This window comes from Salvelinus sp. IW2-2015, linkage group LG33 (genome assembly GCF_002910315.2).
Source record: "Salvelinus sp. IW2-2015 linkage group LG33, ASM291031v2, whole genome shotgun sequence".
Classification (NCBI taxonomy): Eukaryota; Metazoa; Chordata; class Actinopteri; order Salmoniformes; family Salmonidae; genus Salvelinus; species Salvelinus sp. IW2-2015.
The window spans coordinates 34973344-34987494 of NC_036872.1; the positions used below are offsets into that span (position 1 = coordinate 34973344).

The window sequence follows — 14151 nt, forward strand, 5'->3', positions numbered from 1 at the left end:
TCACACACACACGAGGTGGAAGGCAAAAGTGACCTTGGGTCAGTTTCTAGGACTAGGGTCAACTTCATTCTACTGTGGAGGGCTCATCCTCTTAAATATATTTCTTTATTTTGATAGAGATAGGAMAATGAAAAGGGGAGAAGAGTCGTCCACAGAACTAACAGCAGAGGTCACCGAGGGCTCACCTTTGATTTTGTTGGCAACGTGCTCCTTTGAGGTGATGATCTGGTCCATGTCTGTGCGTATGGAGGCCTCTAGAGTAGGGCGTCGGGCCTCACAGCTCTGCACCACAGCCTCGTACTGGGCCTGGGCCTGCCTCACCACCAGACCATACACCGCGTCGCAGACCTGCATGGTGACACAGAAGTAGAATACTTTATTGAACCCTTTTCCTTGCAGTCAAAATAAATTAATCTTCTGCCTTGATCCCAGCCCTTCTGAAAGGTTGGAGATCTTCGAGTAAAGCGCACCCATCGTGTCGTACAGCACAGGGGAACACAGGGACTCATGTCAAAACAGGAACCACAAGCTAAGGGGTAAGATATTTTCCCGCTTGCTTGGTATMATTTATAAAGGTGTACTTGGACTGTTGGGTGAGAGATGCGACTTACTAGCATCCAGTTCCTCTGCCTGTCGTGCATTTTGCCTTTGAGTCGAGGGGAGATCAGATCCCTGAGCTCAGGGAGAAGAGTCTCCATCACCAGGTTGGCCAGAATCTACAGGAGGGATACACAACACAGAGGTGGATTCATGTGTTATAGATGACAACTAGAAAACACCATTTACTTGAAGCTTGCTTCAGCTGTCCAAAAGTATTTGTATGAGACCCAACAGCCATATTTCCATAGTGATACGAAATTCGTAGTCTTATTCACCAGAATCTGGGTGCACTGCATGCTCCACAATTTGTATGACYTACAGTCAGAGCCCTGGCCTGGTCAGCAAAATAACCATCAGTATGACACTGCAACCCCAGAGTGAACAGCAACAGGAAGCATACAGGGATGAATGCCAAATGGTATCCTATACAGTGCACCACTTTTGACCAAGGCCCATAGCGCACTACATAGGGAACAGCATATCATTAGGGATGCACAGTCCAGCTGCGAGTTGATGTCACTATGGACCCTGCCCTGGTGACACAATCCTGTAGGCATGAACTCACTGGGCCCTGACCCTCTGTTGGACAGCAGAATGGGAGGCAGACAGGGCAGAGAGTGGTGTCACTGTGTGTGTGTGCGTTCGCACTATAACCAAACAAACAGTGGAATTCATTCATAGCGCCCTATAACAACACCAATGAGACACATACAGATCAGACCAGCACATGTGACAGACTGTCATTCGCTGTGGCATGCTGACCTGTGAGGGGATCCCACACATCATCTCCCAGGTGCCATACTGCCCGCGGGCTTGGCGGTAGAGCCTCACTGCGTCTGTGAAGGCCGGAGTCTGCACCTGGCTCTCCTCTGATAAACCTATGGGATAACCACAGAGGAGCGGTGTTGTTAGTGTACGAGAAACAACAGAGTAAGGGTTGGTTTTAATACTTTCTAAATTCACATTGTACAAGTTTAGCATTTAAATCACAACAATCTCAGAGAAAATATTGGTTACACTTTCTACAAAGTACATACATAGAAAAATGCTTTCTAAAATATTTTGGAGGCTAAAACATGCTTGAAAATAGAGTTCCATTCCTAGTTTGTTGCACTTTGCCCAGAAAGAGAAGTGTATGTAGACCAAGGGTCACCGTCTTAATCTGGACAGCAGAGTAGGAGGCTATTCCTTAAAAGGAAACAGTCTAATACAGTGAGATTGCAGAGTGACCACACACACACACACAGAGAGAACAGTCTAATAGAGTGAGATTGCAGAGTGACCACACACACAGAGAACAGTCGCCCTCTAGTGGCAGCAGGGACTAGCCTGGCTTTTAGAGTTATTTATCAGAGCATTGCCATGGCAACCCAGGGAGAATCCACAGTAACCATTTTAAAGGAAGTAAGAACTTTTGTCTTCCCTAAAAATGTCCCAATCATTTCCGAATACTGAAGTAGCTACAACCCGTAATGGCTTAATGATTGTGAAACAGCTTCTATCACCAGGCCATCAGACTGTTGAACAGCCATGACTAGCCGGCTACCTGCCCGGTACACTGCACCTTGAAACTAATTCCCAATGTACAGTATATAGTCTGAAGGCTGGTCACCTTATGTTCTGTTTATATACAGTTAACTCACTGTGGATATACACTGCAAATTCGGAACATATTCAAACGTCTYGACTTTTCCCACATTTTGTTACGTTATAGCCTTATTCTAAAATGTATTGAAATCCCCCACCCCTCATCAAATCTACACACACCACCCCATAATGACAAATCAAAAACCGGTATTGATTTTTTTGCTAAAAATAAATCACTTATTTGCATAAGTATTCAGAGCCTTTGCTACAGGTTCACCTTCCAACAGGACAATGACCCTAAGCACACAGCCAAGACAACGCAGGAGTGGCTTCAGGACAAGTCTCTGAATGTCCTTGAGTGGCCCAGCCAGAGCCCGGACTTCAACCCGATCAAACATCTCTGGAGAGACCTGAAAATAGCTGTGCAGCGGCACTCCTCCAACCAACCTGACAGAGCTTGAGAGGATCTGCAGAGAAGAATGGGAGAAACTCCCCAAATACAGGTGTGCCAAGCTTGTAGGGTCCTACACAAGAAGACTCGAGGCTGTAAAAGGTGATTCAACAAAGTATTGAGTAAATGGTCTGAATACTTATGTAAATGTGATGTTTATTTTTAATACATTTGCAAACATTTCTTAAACTGTTTTTTGGGGGTATTGTTTATTTTAGAACAAGGCTGTAATGTAACAAAATGTGTTAAAGTCAAAGGGTCTGAATACACTGTATTTACACTTTATTCTCTACATAGCTCATTCTATTGCACGGTTGGCGCTAGTAACATAAGCAGTTTGCTGCACCTGTCATAACACCTGCAAATCTGTGTAGACAACAAATAAACTGATCTAAGCAGGTGGTGTGAACTCTATCCATTAGGGTCTAATGGATAGAGTTCACAATCACGACCACCTGCTCCCCCTAATGGATAGAGTTCAAATCACACCACCTGCTTCCCCCTAATGGATAGAGTTCAAATCACACCTTCCTGCTCCCCTAATGGATAGAGTTCAAATCACACCACCTGCTCCCCCTAATGAGATAGAGTTCAAATCACACCTCTGCCCCCCTAATGGATAGAGTTCAAATCACACCACCTGCTCCCCTAATGGATAGAGTTCAAATCACACCACCTCTTCCCCCTAATGGATAGAGTTCAAATCACACCTTCTGCTCCCCCTAATGGATAGAGTTCAAATCACACCACCTACTTAGATTATCTCCACCTCTGCTGAAAGCGTCAAAATGAGTAATAATGAATTTAGAATGGCATGCACAGGCTCTCCATTCAAACAACTCTACAGGAGGCCCCTAGAGAGCTACCCTGTGTTGTGATAAAAATGGGAGAATTTAGAAATGAACTCAATGCGATTCTGTGTAATTGCTGTGTGTGTGTGACTCCAGCTATGACAAAGGCAGGAAGTGAATGTGTGCAGGGCAGGGTAGGGTGTGTGTGGTGAGAGGCCTGTGAGCGTTATTAGGGGAGGGGGGGGGGGGGGGGAGATAATCTACCAGAGCACATTGCTCCAGGCAGAAGTCCACAGGCCCAGACCCCCTTTCTCTGTGTGAGAGAGAGAGAGTTTAAGGGTGGCCAGGCCATTTATTTTGCACTGCCTCAGGAGAAATTGGAGGGATTTCTTCAAGGGCCCCAAAAAGCTAAACTAGACAAAGTCTAGCCTTGCTGAAATCCCAGTACTGTATATTAATGGATGTGTGTGTGTGTGTGTGTAATGGTCATCTGCCAATCATACACCAGTTCTTCGTCAATAAAGTGATCAAAAATTTGTCAAACACATGTGCGAATTGACGACACTAGATGACTAAATAGACCCAGAAAAGAACGATGAATGTTTTTTTCTCCCATTTCAGTTGACTAAATGAGACTATACAAAATTGTGACACTAAAATCTGACTAATAAGTGGACTGGACAAGAGTTTTACGAAATTGAGAGCTTTTCAGTATAAGCAAATATTAGCAGCAATATGGCAGAGTGTTGAAGACAATGATGTGTACAGTCGTGGCCAAAAGTTGAGTGACACAAATATTATTTTCACAAAGTCTGCATGATGGCAATTTGCATATACTCCAGAATGTTATGAAGAGTGATCAGATTAATTGCAAAGTCCCCTCTTGCCATGCAAATTACTGAATCCCCCCAAAAACATTTCCACTGCATTTCAGCCCTGCCACAAAAGGACCAGCTGACATGTCAGTGATTCTTTCGTTAACACAGGTGTGAGTGTTGACGAGGAGAAGGCTGGAGATCACTCTGTCATGCTGATTGAGTTCGAATAACAGACTGGAAGCTTCAAAAGGAGGGTGGTGCTTGGACATTGTTCTTCCTCTGTCAACTATGGTTACCTGCAAGGAAACACTGCCATCACATTGCTTTGCACAAAAATGGGCTTCACAGCAAGGATATTGCTGCCAGTAAGATGCACCTAAATCAACCATTTATCAGATCATCAAGAACTTCAAGGAGAGGCGTTCAATTGTTGTTAAGAATGCTTCAGGGCGCTCAAGAAAGTCCAGCAAGCGCCAGGACCGTTTCCTAAAGTTGATTCAGCCTCGGGATCAGCGCACGACCAGTACAGAGCATGCTCAGGAATGGCAGCAGGCAGGTGTGAGTATCTGCATGCACAGTGAGGCGAAGACTTTGAGGATGGCCTGGTGTCAAGAAGGGCAGCAAAGAAGCCACTTCTCTACAGGAAAAACATCAGGGACAGACTGATATTCTGCAAAAGGTACAGGGATTGGTCTGCTGAGGACTGGGGTAAAGTCATTTTCTCTGATGAATCCCCTTTCCGAATGTTTGGGGCATCCAGAAAAAAGCTTGTCGGGAGAAGACAAGGTGAGCGCTACCATCAGTCCTGTGTCATGCCAACAGTAAAGCATCCTGAGACCATTCATGTGTGGGGTTGCTTCTCAGCCAAGGGAATGGGCTCACTCACAATTTTGCCTAAGAACACAGCCATGAATAAAGAATGGTACCAACACATCCTCAGAGAGCAACTTCTCCCAACCATTCAGGAACAGTTTGTTGACGAACAATGCCTTTTCCAGCATGATGGAGCACCTTGCCATAAGGCAAAAGTGATAACTAAGTGGCTCCCGGAACAAAACATTGATATTTTGGGTCCATGGCCAGGAAACTCCCCAGACCTTAATCCCATTGAGAACTTGGTCAATCCTCAAGAAGCGGGTGGACAAACAAACCCACAAATTCTGACAAACTCCAAGCATTGATTATGCAAGAATGGGCTGCCATCAGTCAGGATGTGGCCYAGAAGTTAATTGACAGCATRCCAGGGCGGATTGCAGAGGTCTTAAAAAGAAGGGTCAACACTGCAAATATTGACTCTTTGCATCAACTTTATATAATTGTCAATAAAAGCCTTTGACACTTATGAAATGCTTGTAATTATACTTCTGTATTCCATAGTAACACCTGACAAAAATATCTAAAGTCACTGAGGCAGCATACTTTGAAAATTAATATTTGTGTCACTCAACTTTTGGCTATAGTATTCAGACCCCTGGACTTTTTCCACTTTGTTACATTACAGCCTTATTCTAAAATGTATTTACATACTCAGCCACCTACACATAATACCCAATAATGACAAAGCAAATTCTTGTTGAAATTTTTGCAAATTTATTGAAAATAAAAAAACACGGAATACCTCGACATAAGTTTTCAAACCCTTTGCCATGAGGCTTGAAATTTAGCTCAGKTTTCCATTGATCATCCTTGAGATGTTTCTACAACTTGGAGTCCACCTGTGGTAAATTAAATTGATTGGACATGATTTGGAAAGGCACACACCTGTGGATACAAGGTCCCACAGTTGACAGTGATTGTCAGAGCAAAAACCAAGCCATGAGGTTGAAGGAATTGTCCGTAGAGCTCCGAGACAGGATTGTGTCAAGGCACAGAGCTGGGGAAAGGCACCCCTCAGATTTCTGCAGCATTTAAGGTCCCCAAGAACACAGTGGCCTCCATTCTTAAATTGAAGAAATGTGGAACCACCAAGGCTCTTTCTAGAGCTGGCTGRCCGCCTAGCCAAACTGAGCAAGCGGGGGAGAAGGGCCTTGGTCACGGAGGTGACCAAGAACCCAATGATMACTCTGACAGAGCTTTAGAGTTCCTCTGTAAAGATGGTAGAAACTTCCAGAAGGACAACCATCTCTGCAGCAAAAAATAAATWATTAAGTATTCAGAACCTTTGCTACAGGTTCACCTTCCAACAGGACAACGACCCTAAGTACACAGCCAAGACAACGCAGGAGTGGCTTCAGGACAAGTCTCTGAATGTCCTTGAGTGGCCCAGTCAGAGCCCGATCGGACATCTCTGGAGAGACCTGAAAATAGCTGTACAGCGACGCTCCCCATTCAACGTGACAGAGCTTGAGGCTCTGCAGAGAACGGGAAAGAACTCCCCAAATACAGGTGTGCCAAGCTTGTAGYGTCATACCCAAGAAGAATAGATGCTGTAGTCGCTGCCAGAAGGTGCTTTAACAAAGTACTGAGTAAAGGGTCTGAATAGTTATGTAAACATGATCAGTTTTTTTTATTTGTAATAAATGTACAAATATTTCCACAAAACAATGTTTGCTTTATCATTATGGGGTATTGTGTGTAGATTGATGAGGGGAAAAAACTATTTTATACATTTTTGAATAAGGCTGTAAAGTAATAAAATGTGGAAAAAGTCGAGGGGTCTGAATACTATCCGAAGGCACTGTAAACCATGATGACTGACAGGGGGGCATTGTATTGAAACCCCCGCACAGCCATCTTGGCACTCCTCCATTGTAAGATTTGGAATCTATAGAAACTTATTTATTAATGTCTACATTCGTTTTTGACAGATTTTTTTCTATGACAGACACCTAATGCATACTTTAAAATTATATTTTGTGAACTAAACCTCAAAAATAAACATTTCTTAAAGTAATTTGTTGCTGCTAATGTTAGTCTCCATTACAACAAACAAAAATACATGTCATTTTGTCCTTGAAATACTGTAGAATGCCATTCATTCCAATGGAGGACTGGTCCTACTGGGGAGTACCAATACAGCCRACCGGTGGCTTTGAGTTCATGTGCACCCAGTGACTCAGACGTGAGCACTTGGATCAGGACTGGGACTCAGACTTTAGCCATAGGGTCTTGCGACTCGAGCACAGRGGACTTGGGGCTCTAGGTTTAGTGACTYGACTACATCACTGGGCGAAAGTCAATAGCTCCAGTTCTACTTTGGACACCAATGTGGCTGCAGCTTCTGATAACAATAACGTCGCTGCAACACATACTTTTATACGTCATATTTCTGCTATTATGAAGAGAAAAGGAAAAATATTTTGGTAGGACAAGGCTATATACATATAGGTTTGTGCACATGGAAGTAAGTGATTTGTTTACTATAGGTTACTGAGGCAATATAAATGTGATGTGACTAAAATTAAAGGGCATTTAGTCAACTTAAATGGCTCACTTTGTAACCAAGTCATTAGACCAAGTCATTATTCAAATGACAAAATGACTATGACTTAATATTTTAGACAAAATGACTAAGGGCAGACTAAATTATAAAAAGTGCCAAAATKAACACTGCCATACAGAGCCATTCACACACACACACTACCCAAGCCTGTGTCACATCTGGGGCATTTTAGCTAGTAGGGGTATGTCCTTATAAGGTAYTGGTCAGGCTATTTCTTTTCAGACAGATTTTAAAATAGTCTGCATTGTTGTCAGAGGGACCAGCTTCAGTGCACACGTGTACGTACGGGTGTTTCGGATTCAAATAAGCTTTATTAGCATGAATGACAAATCCACTGCTGCTAAAGCGAAGTGATAACAGTAAAAAAAAATAAACAATTCTAATACCATTGAAGAGCCAGAGAGGATGGGCGGGCCAGCCGAGGAAATTAATTGTCACCACATACCAGAGTTTACTGAGCCTGCAATCTAAACACGAAGCTACGCTGCCAGCAGTACGACACTGTCTGTCCACTCAGGGCCTGGCTACATGAACACTTGGTGTGCATCCCGAATGGAAGCCTATTCACTATATAGTGTACTACTTTTGACCAGGGACTACTTTTGTACTATATAGGGAATAGGGTGCCATTTGGCAATGGTCCTGAAACCTCTCCTCGGGGACCCCCAGGCGTTTCACATGTTTATTGTCTCCCTAAACTAGCTAATATGATTCCCCTCGTCAAGGGCTTGACGATTAGTTGAAATCCGGTGTGCTAGCTCTGGAATAGTTCAAATGCATGGAACGGCTTGGGGTTCCCAGCGAGAGGTTTGAGAACCCCTGACATATGGGATGTGCATGTGCATGCTACAGACTGGTTCCATAACATTGTGGTCCACCTCTTTATGATGGTGGATCAGACTGGAGCTTCTACACATTGTACACATTTAGTGATGTGCTGTGTATAGGCTGGTCTGTGCCTTGGGTCATAAGGCAATTTAAAAATTAAATAAAAGTTTAACCTTTATTTAAATAGGCAAGTCAGTTAAGAACAAATTCTTATTTGCAATGATGGCCTACCGGGGAACAGTGCCTTGTTCTGGGGCAGAACAACAGATTTTTACCATGTCAGCTCAAGGATGATTCGATCCAGCAACCTTTCAGTTACTGGCCCAATGCTCTAACCACTAGGCTACCTACCGTTATAAGGAGTAGCGGTGAAAAACTACCGGTAATTTACCAATGTTACCGGAATCTTCAGTAATTTTGCAAAATATATCGCAAATTTGGTCATTTATACTTGAMTAACTTMAAAAAWWWWWWMMWYYKKKKCCMWWWKKYCMRGRRKTTWRKWMMWWRRMCMWWWWRKTYCMRRAAAWWAMMWKSYTTTTTTTTWWWATTATCTAATAAACCGCATTATTTCTCATTTCCTCTGCAACTCTTCCAACTATTGACTTTTTTCCAAAACTGCCACCAGTTTGACACMCAAAATATTTTTTTGTGTAAGGTTTTAAAAATGTAAGGATATTTCATGCTGAAAGCCTCATATTAAACACCAAATTGTATGCACTAAGTGGATTTATATTTAGGATCACGTTTTACAGATTTGTCGTTACATGTTATATTCTSAAATCTATTTTACCAGAGAGCCAGGATCATTACAGGCACCTGTTAGAATCTGAAGTACCCAAAAGGGCCACTAGATGTTTTGATGGATTACACAAAATCCTTGAAAGATACCAAAACTCTGGTAGTTCTCAGGTAAACTTCTAAAGTTTCCAGTAATATACCCTCCTTTTGCAACCCTAATAAAGAGATCACAGTACTTGAAGTGCTAATCCTTCAAATGACTGAAAAGCAGATGGATAGTCAAACCCTAAACCAGGGTTTCCCSRAACTTGGTCCTCAGAACCCCAAGGGGTGCACAWTATGGTTTTTGCCATAGCAATACACAGCTTACTCMAAATAATGAAAACACCTAACCATCACGCTTTGATCATTTSAATCAGCTGTGTAGTAATAGGGCTCCCGAGTGGTGCAGCGGTCTAAGGCACTGCATCTCAGTGCATCTACAGACCCTGGTACGAATCCAGGCTGTATCACAGCCGTCCGTGATTGGAAGTCCCATAGGGCAGCGCACAATTGGCCCAGCGTCGTCCAGGTTTGGCTGGGGTAGTGCRTCATTGTAAMTAAGAATTTGTTCTTAACCAACTTGCCTAGTTAATTAAAAAGGTTAAATAACAAACAAAACGAGCACAGGGAGGGATTGCCTGACTAAGCACTCCCAGTCCACAATTGGTGATGGTTTAAATAGAGTCATTATGTGACTTAATTGAGTTGTCTCCTGTTGTATAGTAGACATGCTAAGTACTGCTGACAGTATCTGGGAGTTAGAGGACAGTTTGTTTTTTGACATAACTAGAAAGTTTATGCAGGGAATTTAGCATGAGCTGGCCACATGTTCTATGTTGAGAGGGAGAGAGCATGAAGGAAGGCCCCAGGGGCTTACTGTAGACCCGTTATTTAGACAAATGGAACAAGCTCTAACTCCAGAGAAAATCTGGTAAAGGAATCTTTGAGCAGGCAAGAGGTAGCTGTCATTCTTGAGATTCTCTACAGACATGACTGTTTCTTTTCTAATCCGATTTATTCCTCAATGAAAGATAACTCTGGTGGCCACGTAGAGGCTAAAGAGACTGAAGTACAGTACAGCTCTTTCTTTTTTCTGAGTTCAGAGAGCATAGATCTCATCCCAAAACACTGTCCTCACATTCACCCTGCTAAAAATAAAAAAATAAACCTCCAAAAGTATTCCTGGTCTACTCATAATACATGTATATAAAAACATGACACACTGCAATTAAAGTAAAACGTTGGTCTGCACACAATAACTAAACAAGACAGGCCCTGTGCAGACAGATACAGCAGATTTCATTTCCTTCCTGTCAATGATGCAACTGTTGGACCCAAGTTTACATGACGCCAGTTCTAAAACTGAAATATATTGAATCATGTGTATGGCATACGGTTTACGTAAGTTCGCAAATACGGAGGAAAGTAAACAGAGTGGCAGGTAGATACTCCCTCTCAGAGACTGTCTCCCCTGTCGCTATGGGGACAAAGTCTATCCCGGAAACCCAGAATCCAAATCTGTCCAATACTAGCCTGGTCCCAGATCTGTTGGTGCTGTCATTGTCAAACCAAACTATGACAGGGAGTTGGTATGATAGCACAAACAGACTGGGATGCAGGCTATTCCAATGCAACAGTCACCCGAGTTTGTCTGCTTGGACATTATAACTAACTGGATGTTACTGCAGATGTCAATGCTCAAGTGCTGGGACGGCTAATTATACTGTAGATCAGGGGTGTCAAACTCATTCCATGGAGGGCCTAGTGTCTGCTGGTTTTTGTTTTTTCCTTTCAATTAAGACAGAGTCAAGCAGGTGAGGGGAGTTCCTTACTAACCAGTGACCTTAATTCAACAATCAAGTACAAGGGAGGAGCGGAAACCCGCAGACACTCWGTGGAATGAGTTTGACACGTGCTGTAGAGGAAATGAAGCCAAAACCATAGAACTATGTAKAAACTATGTAGCTATACGTCAGTCTCTGCCAGCATAGTTGCTGTGCAGCTCTACAGAGCCAACATGGGTGGCCTAATTCAAAACACTATCAATAAGACCCTAGGAGGATAGTTAAGTCATTTCCCCATTGGAGCATAATGTACTGGAATGTAAACCTACTAGGCTCTTATATTTGACACAGACCTGTAAGGAGACAGGTAACACTTCTATCACTGTTGATCAATCTACATTTCTGCAGATAGGCTGTTGCAAGAGAAACATGATGGGACCCATCAAGAGACAGTGAGGATGGTGGGAGGACAACACAGCCTGGGTTTGGCTAGGAGGTGGTCAGCTGAAAACCATAATTCCTGGGTTCAGACAATCACTTCATCAGCAGTCAGTTCAGTGTATACTTCACTGCTACACTCCACTCCCCTGCTCAAATCTCTCTCCCTGTTTGAGTTATATCTAGTCTGGTATTAGTGCGCAGACCTGGGTTCAAATGCTATTTGAAATCTTTCAAATACTTGAGCCAGTGTTTCACCTATATTCATTAAGCAGTGGTGGCACACCGCTGCTAAATTGTTTCCACTGCTGCAAAAAAATATATGTATATATATATATATGTTTGTCAAGACGCACTTAAATGATTAGTCGTTGGCTCAATGACTGGAAGTCTATGGGAACAGCTAACATGTCATTATGCTACCGCTAGTAGCAATGCACTACTGTTAATGGGGCTCTAAATCAACAACTTTGCTATACATATCAAAAAACTCTTGAGGTCATTGATTCTAGACAAGTGTGCTCTTGCCTTCATGTATTACTCAATAACTGGCTCACCATAACACCTCGGGACCAAGGCTGGGAACCAAATAATGTAGACACTTGTCACTCACTGCGTTTGAACACTGCAATTAAGTTCCTTCAAGCATTCCGCAGAACCATAAAAATGGACACTTGTGTTTCAATATGGGCACAACCACAGAATGAAATAGACCACAGAATGAATGACAGGATCTTCTCGATGGGTAATAYAGTGTGTCTGGGCTTGAATGTTTGTGTTGGTTTGACAGGAATACGCACCATCATTGGCATGTCTTACACAGTCCTGAAAGACTGCATGCCACTTCCGCTGTTCTTTCTCCGTCACCACACAGAAGTAGTAGTGGCGGGCAKACGGGTGCCACAGGATCAGAGGGAACTGGGTGGCACACTTCAGGAAGGGAGAGTTACCCACTTTAGCCTTTACACCTGAAACACACAATCACAACCTTTATGCACCAAGTACATTTACATGTAACAGGAATTTTGATATGGTGAAATGGTGTTGACAATGCTTCACAATAAACCAAATATTCAGACACAATAATTGACAGTCTACACAACACTGCATCAAACAGTCCTGCACCAGTAGGGAAGTGATCCTTTCTGCACATGTTGTGAACCATCCACTAGCACAAAAACAGCCCTTAAGAAACAGGAACATGCCCACATTACATCAAATAACAGTGAGCTGTTCATAATGAGTGCAATACGAGGTCTCTGTTCCTCTTTAAAATTATGACATATGACATTTATGGGAGGAGTCTTAACATATGTAGGTTGGCATTTATTGTCCTGAATCTTGCCCTGGAGGCAGCTCTGCAGTGTTCACTAGCTGGCACAGCCACGAAGTCTGATGTTAACCCTAACCACACTGCTAACCCTAATCCTAAATTAAGACCAAAAAGCTAATGTTTGTTTTCATGATAAGAAATTTTGACTTATCAGCTGGCCCATCTAGCGGAAATCGCTCAGTTTTGGTGCCAGGGCAAGATTCATGACAGTAAACGTTAACCTGCGCCTCACCCCCACCCCCTTCGCTGGTTCTCAGTCCTAACATGTTCTCACCAGGCAGGCTGTTGTTGAGCAGCTCCAGGTACTGATCCATTGAAGTCAGCACTTTATACCCAGCACAGTTGATGTTTCCCTTGGGGTGAAGCCCTCTCTCATGAGACTGACGGGGAACACAAGGACAAGGCAGATKTAACGCTCTATTGCATCTTTATCCCCAAAAGTGAAACTTGTTGACAATATGACATTTATGAGAATGAGCCTTGCAGATATAATACACATCTAGAACTCCATGTACACTACAGGGATTGACACATTTTATTAGCCAATTCACTAATACTGACAAATGCACCATCATAATGTTAAACTGAGCTAAGGTGTGTGTGTGGGTGGGGGGGGGGGGGGGCTGATGTACATTTTAATGAAATCTTCCCTTACCGCTTTGTTGTCATAGTAGTTGATAGCGTAGGAGTCAGGAACGAAGAGGAATTGGTTTCTCCATTTATTGTTCTCCTCCAGAAACTGGAACAGAGCTCCAGAGAAGATGGATCTATTCTCCAGAGGAACCTGAGTGGGCCAGACAGGGGAGTCTGTAAAAACCTTCTGATGACTGGCATCTAGGGACATCACCTCTTTGGTGGACTGGTCCATCTTCATGGACCAAGGACTGGCCTACAATTCAAAGCCTTGGAGTTCCTCTTGAAACATCAGGCATACTTACTGCATTGCCATGTGGTACTACTGTCTGATGTCTCAWATGTAGTCTAGACACAGTAGTGTTGATTCATTTATCCAATCATTTGCCCATCAAGACAGTATTGTTGTTCTCAGGAAAACAGCCAACATTCCTCAAAAACCTCACGATAATAAAACTGCAATCTCTKACACAGCCTCATGTAGTTAGCATTGTCAGTGCAGCTGTAGCGCCAGACAGAATGTAGCTAACTGTTTCTCTTTACGAGAGTGTTACAGGCCTTTACAAACGGGGCAACAGGCTTAACACTGGACCCTCAGGAGACTCCTAATAAAAGAGTTATACTAGGGGCTCGATTCAAACCATAGCGCTTATGATCAGCATT

At 43.1% G+C, this 14151-nt stretch overlaps 1 protein-coding gene across 1 annotated transcript in view; it reads right to left on the minus strand.

The window, feature by feature from the left end:
* Positions 1-14151, minus strand: part of niban2b (niban apoptosis regulator 2b) — a 43276-nt gene that overhangs the window by 14373 nt on the left and 14752 nt on the right. The window contains exons 3-8 of the mRNA XM_023978958.2: positions 13511-13639; positions 13130-13235; positions 12323-12490; positions 1363-1478; positions 612-716; positions 186-348 (exon numbers count right to left, since the gene is read on the minus strand). Of these exons, the coding sequence (XP_023834726.1) occupies positions 186-348; positions 612-716; positions 1363-1478; positions 12323-12490; positions 13130-13235; positions 13511-13639 (787 nt within the window). The remainder of the gene's footprint in view (positions 1-185; positions 349-611; positions 717-1362; positions 1479-12322; positions 12491-13129; positions 13236-13510; positions 13640-14151) is intronic.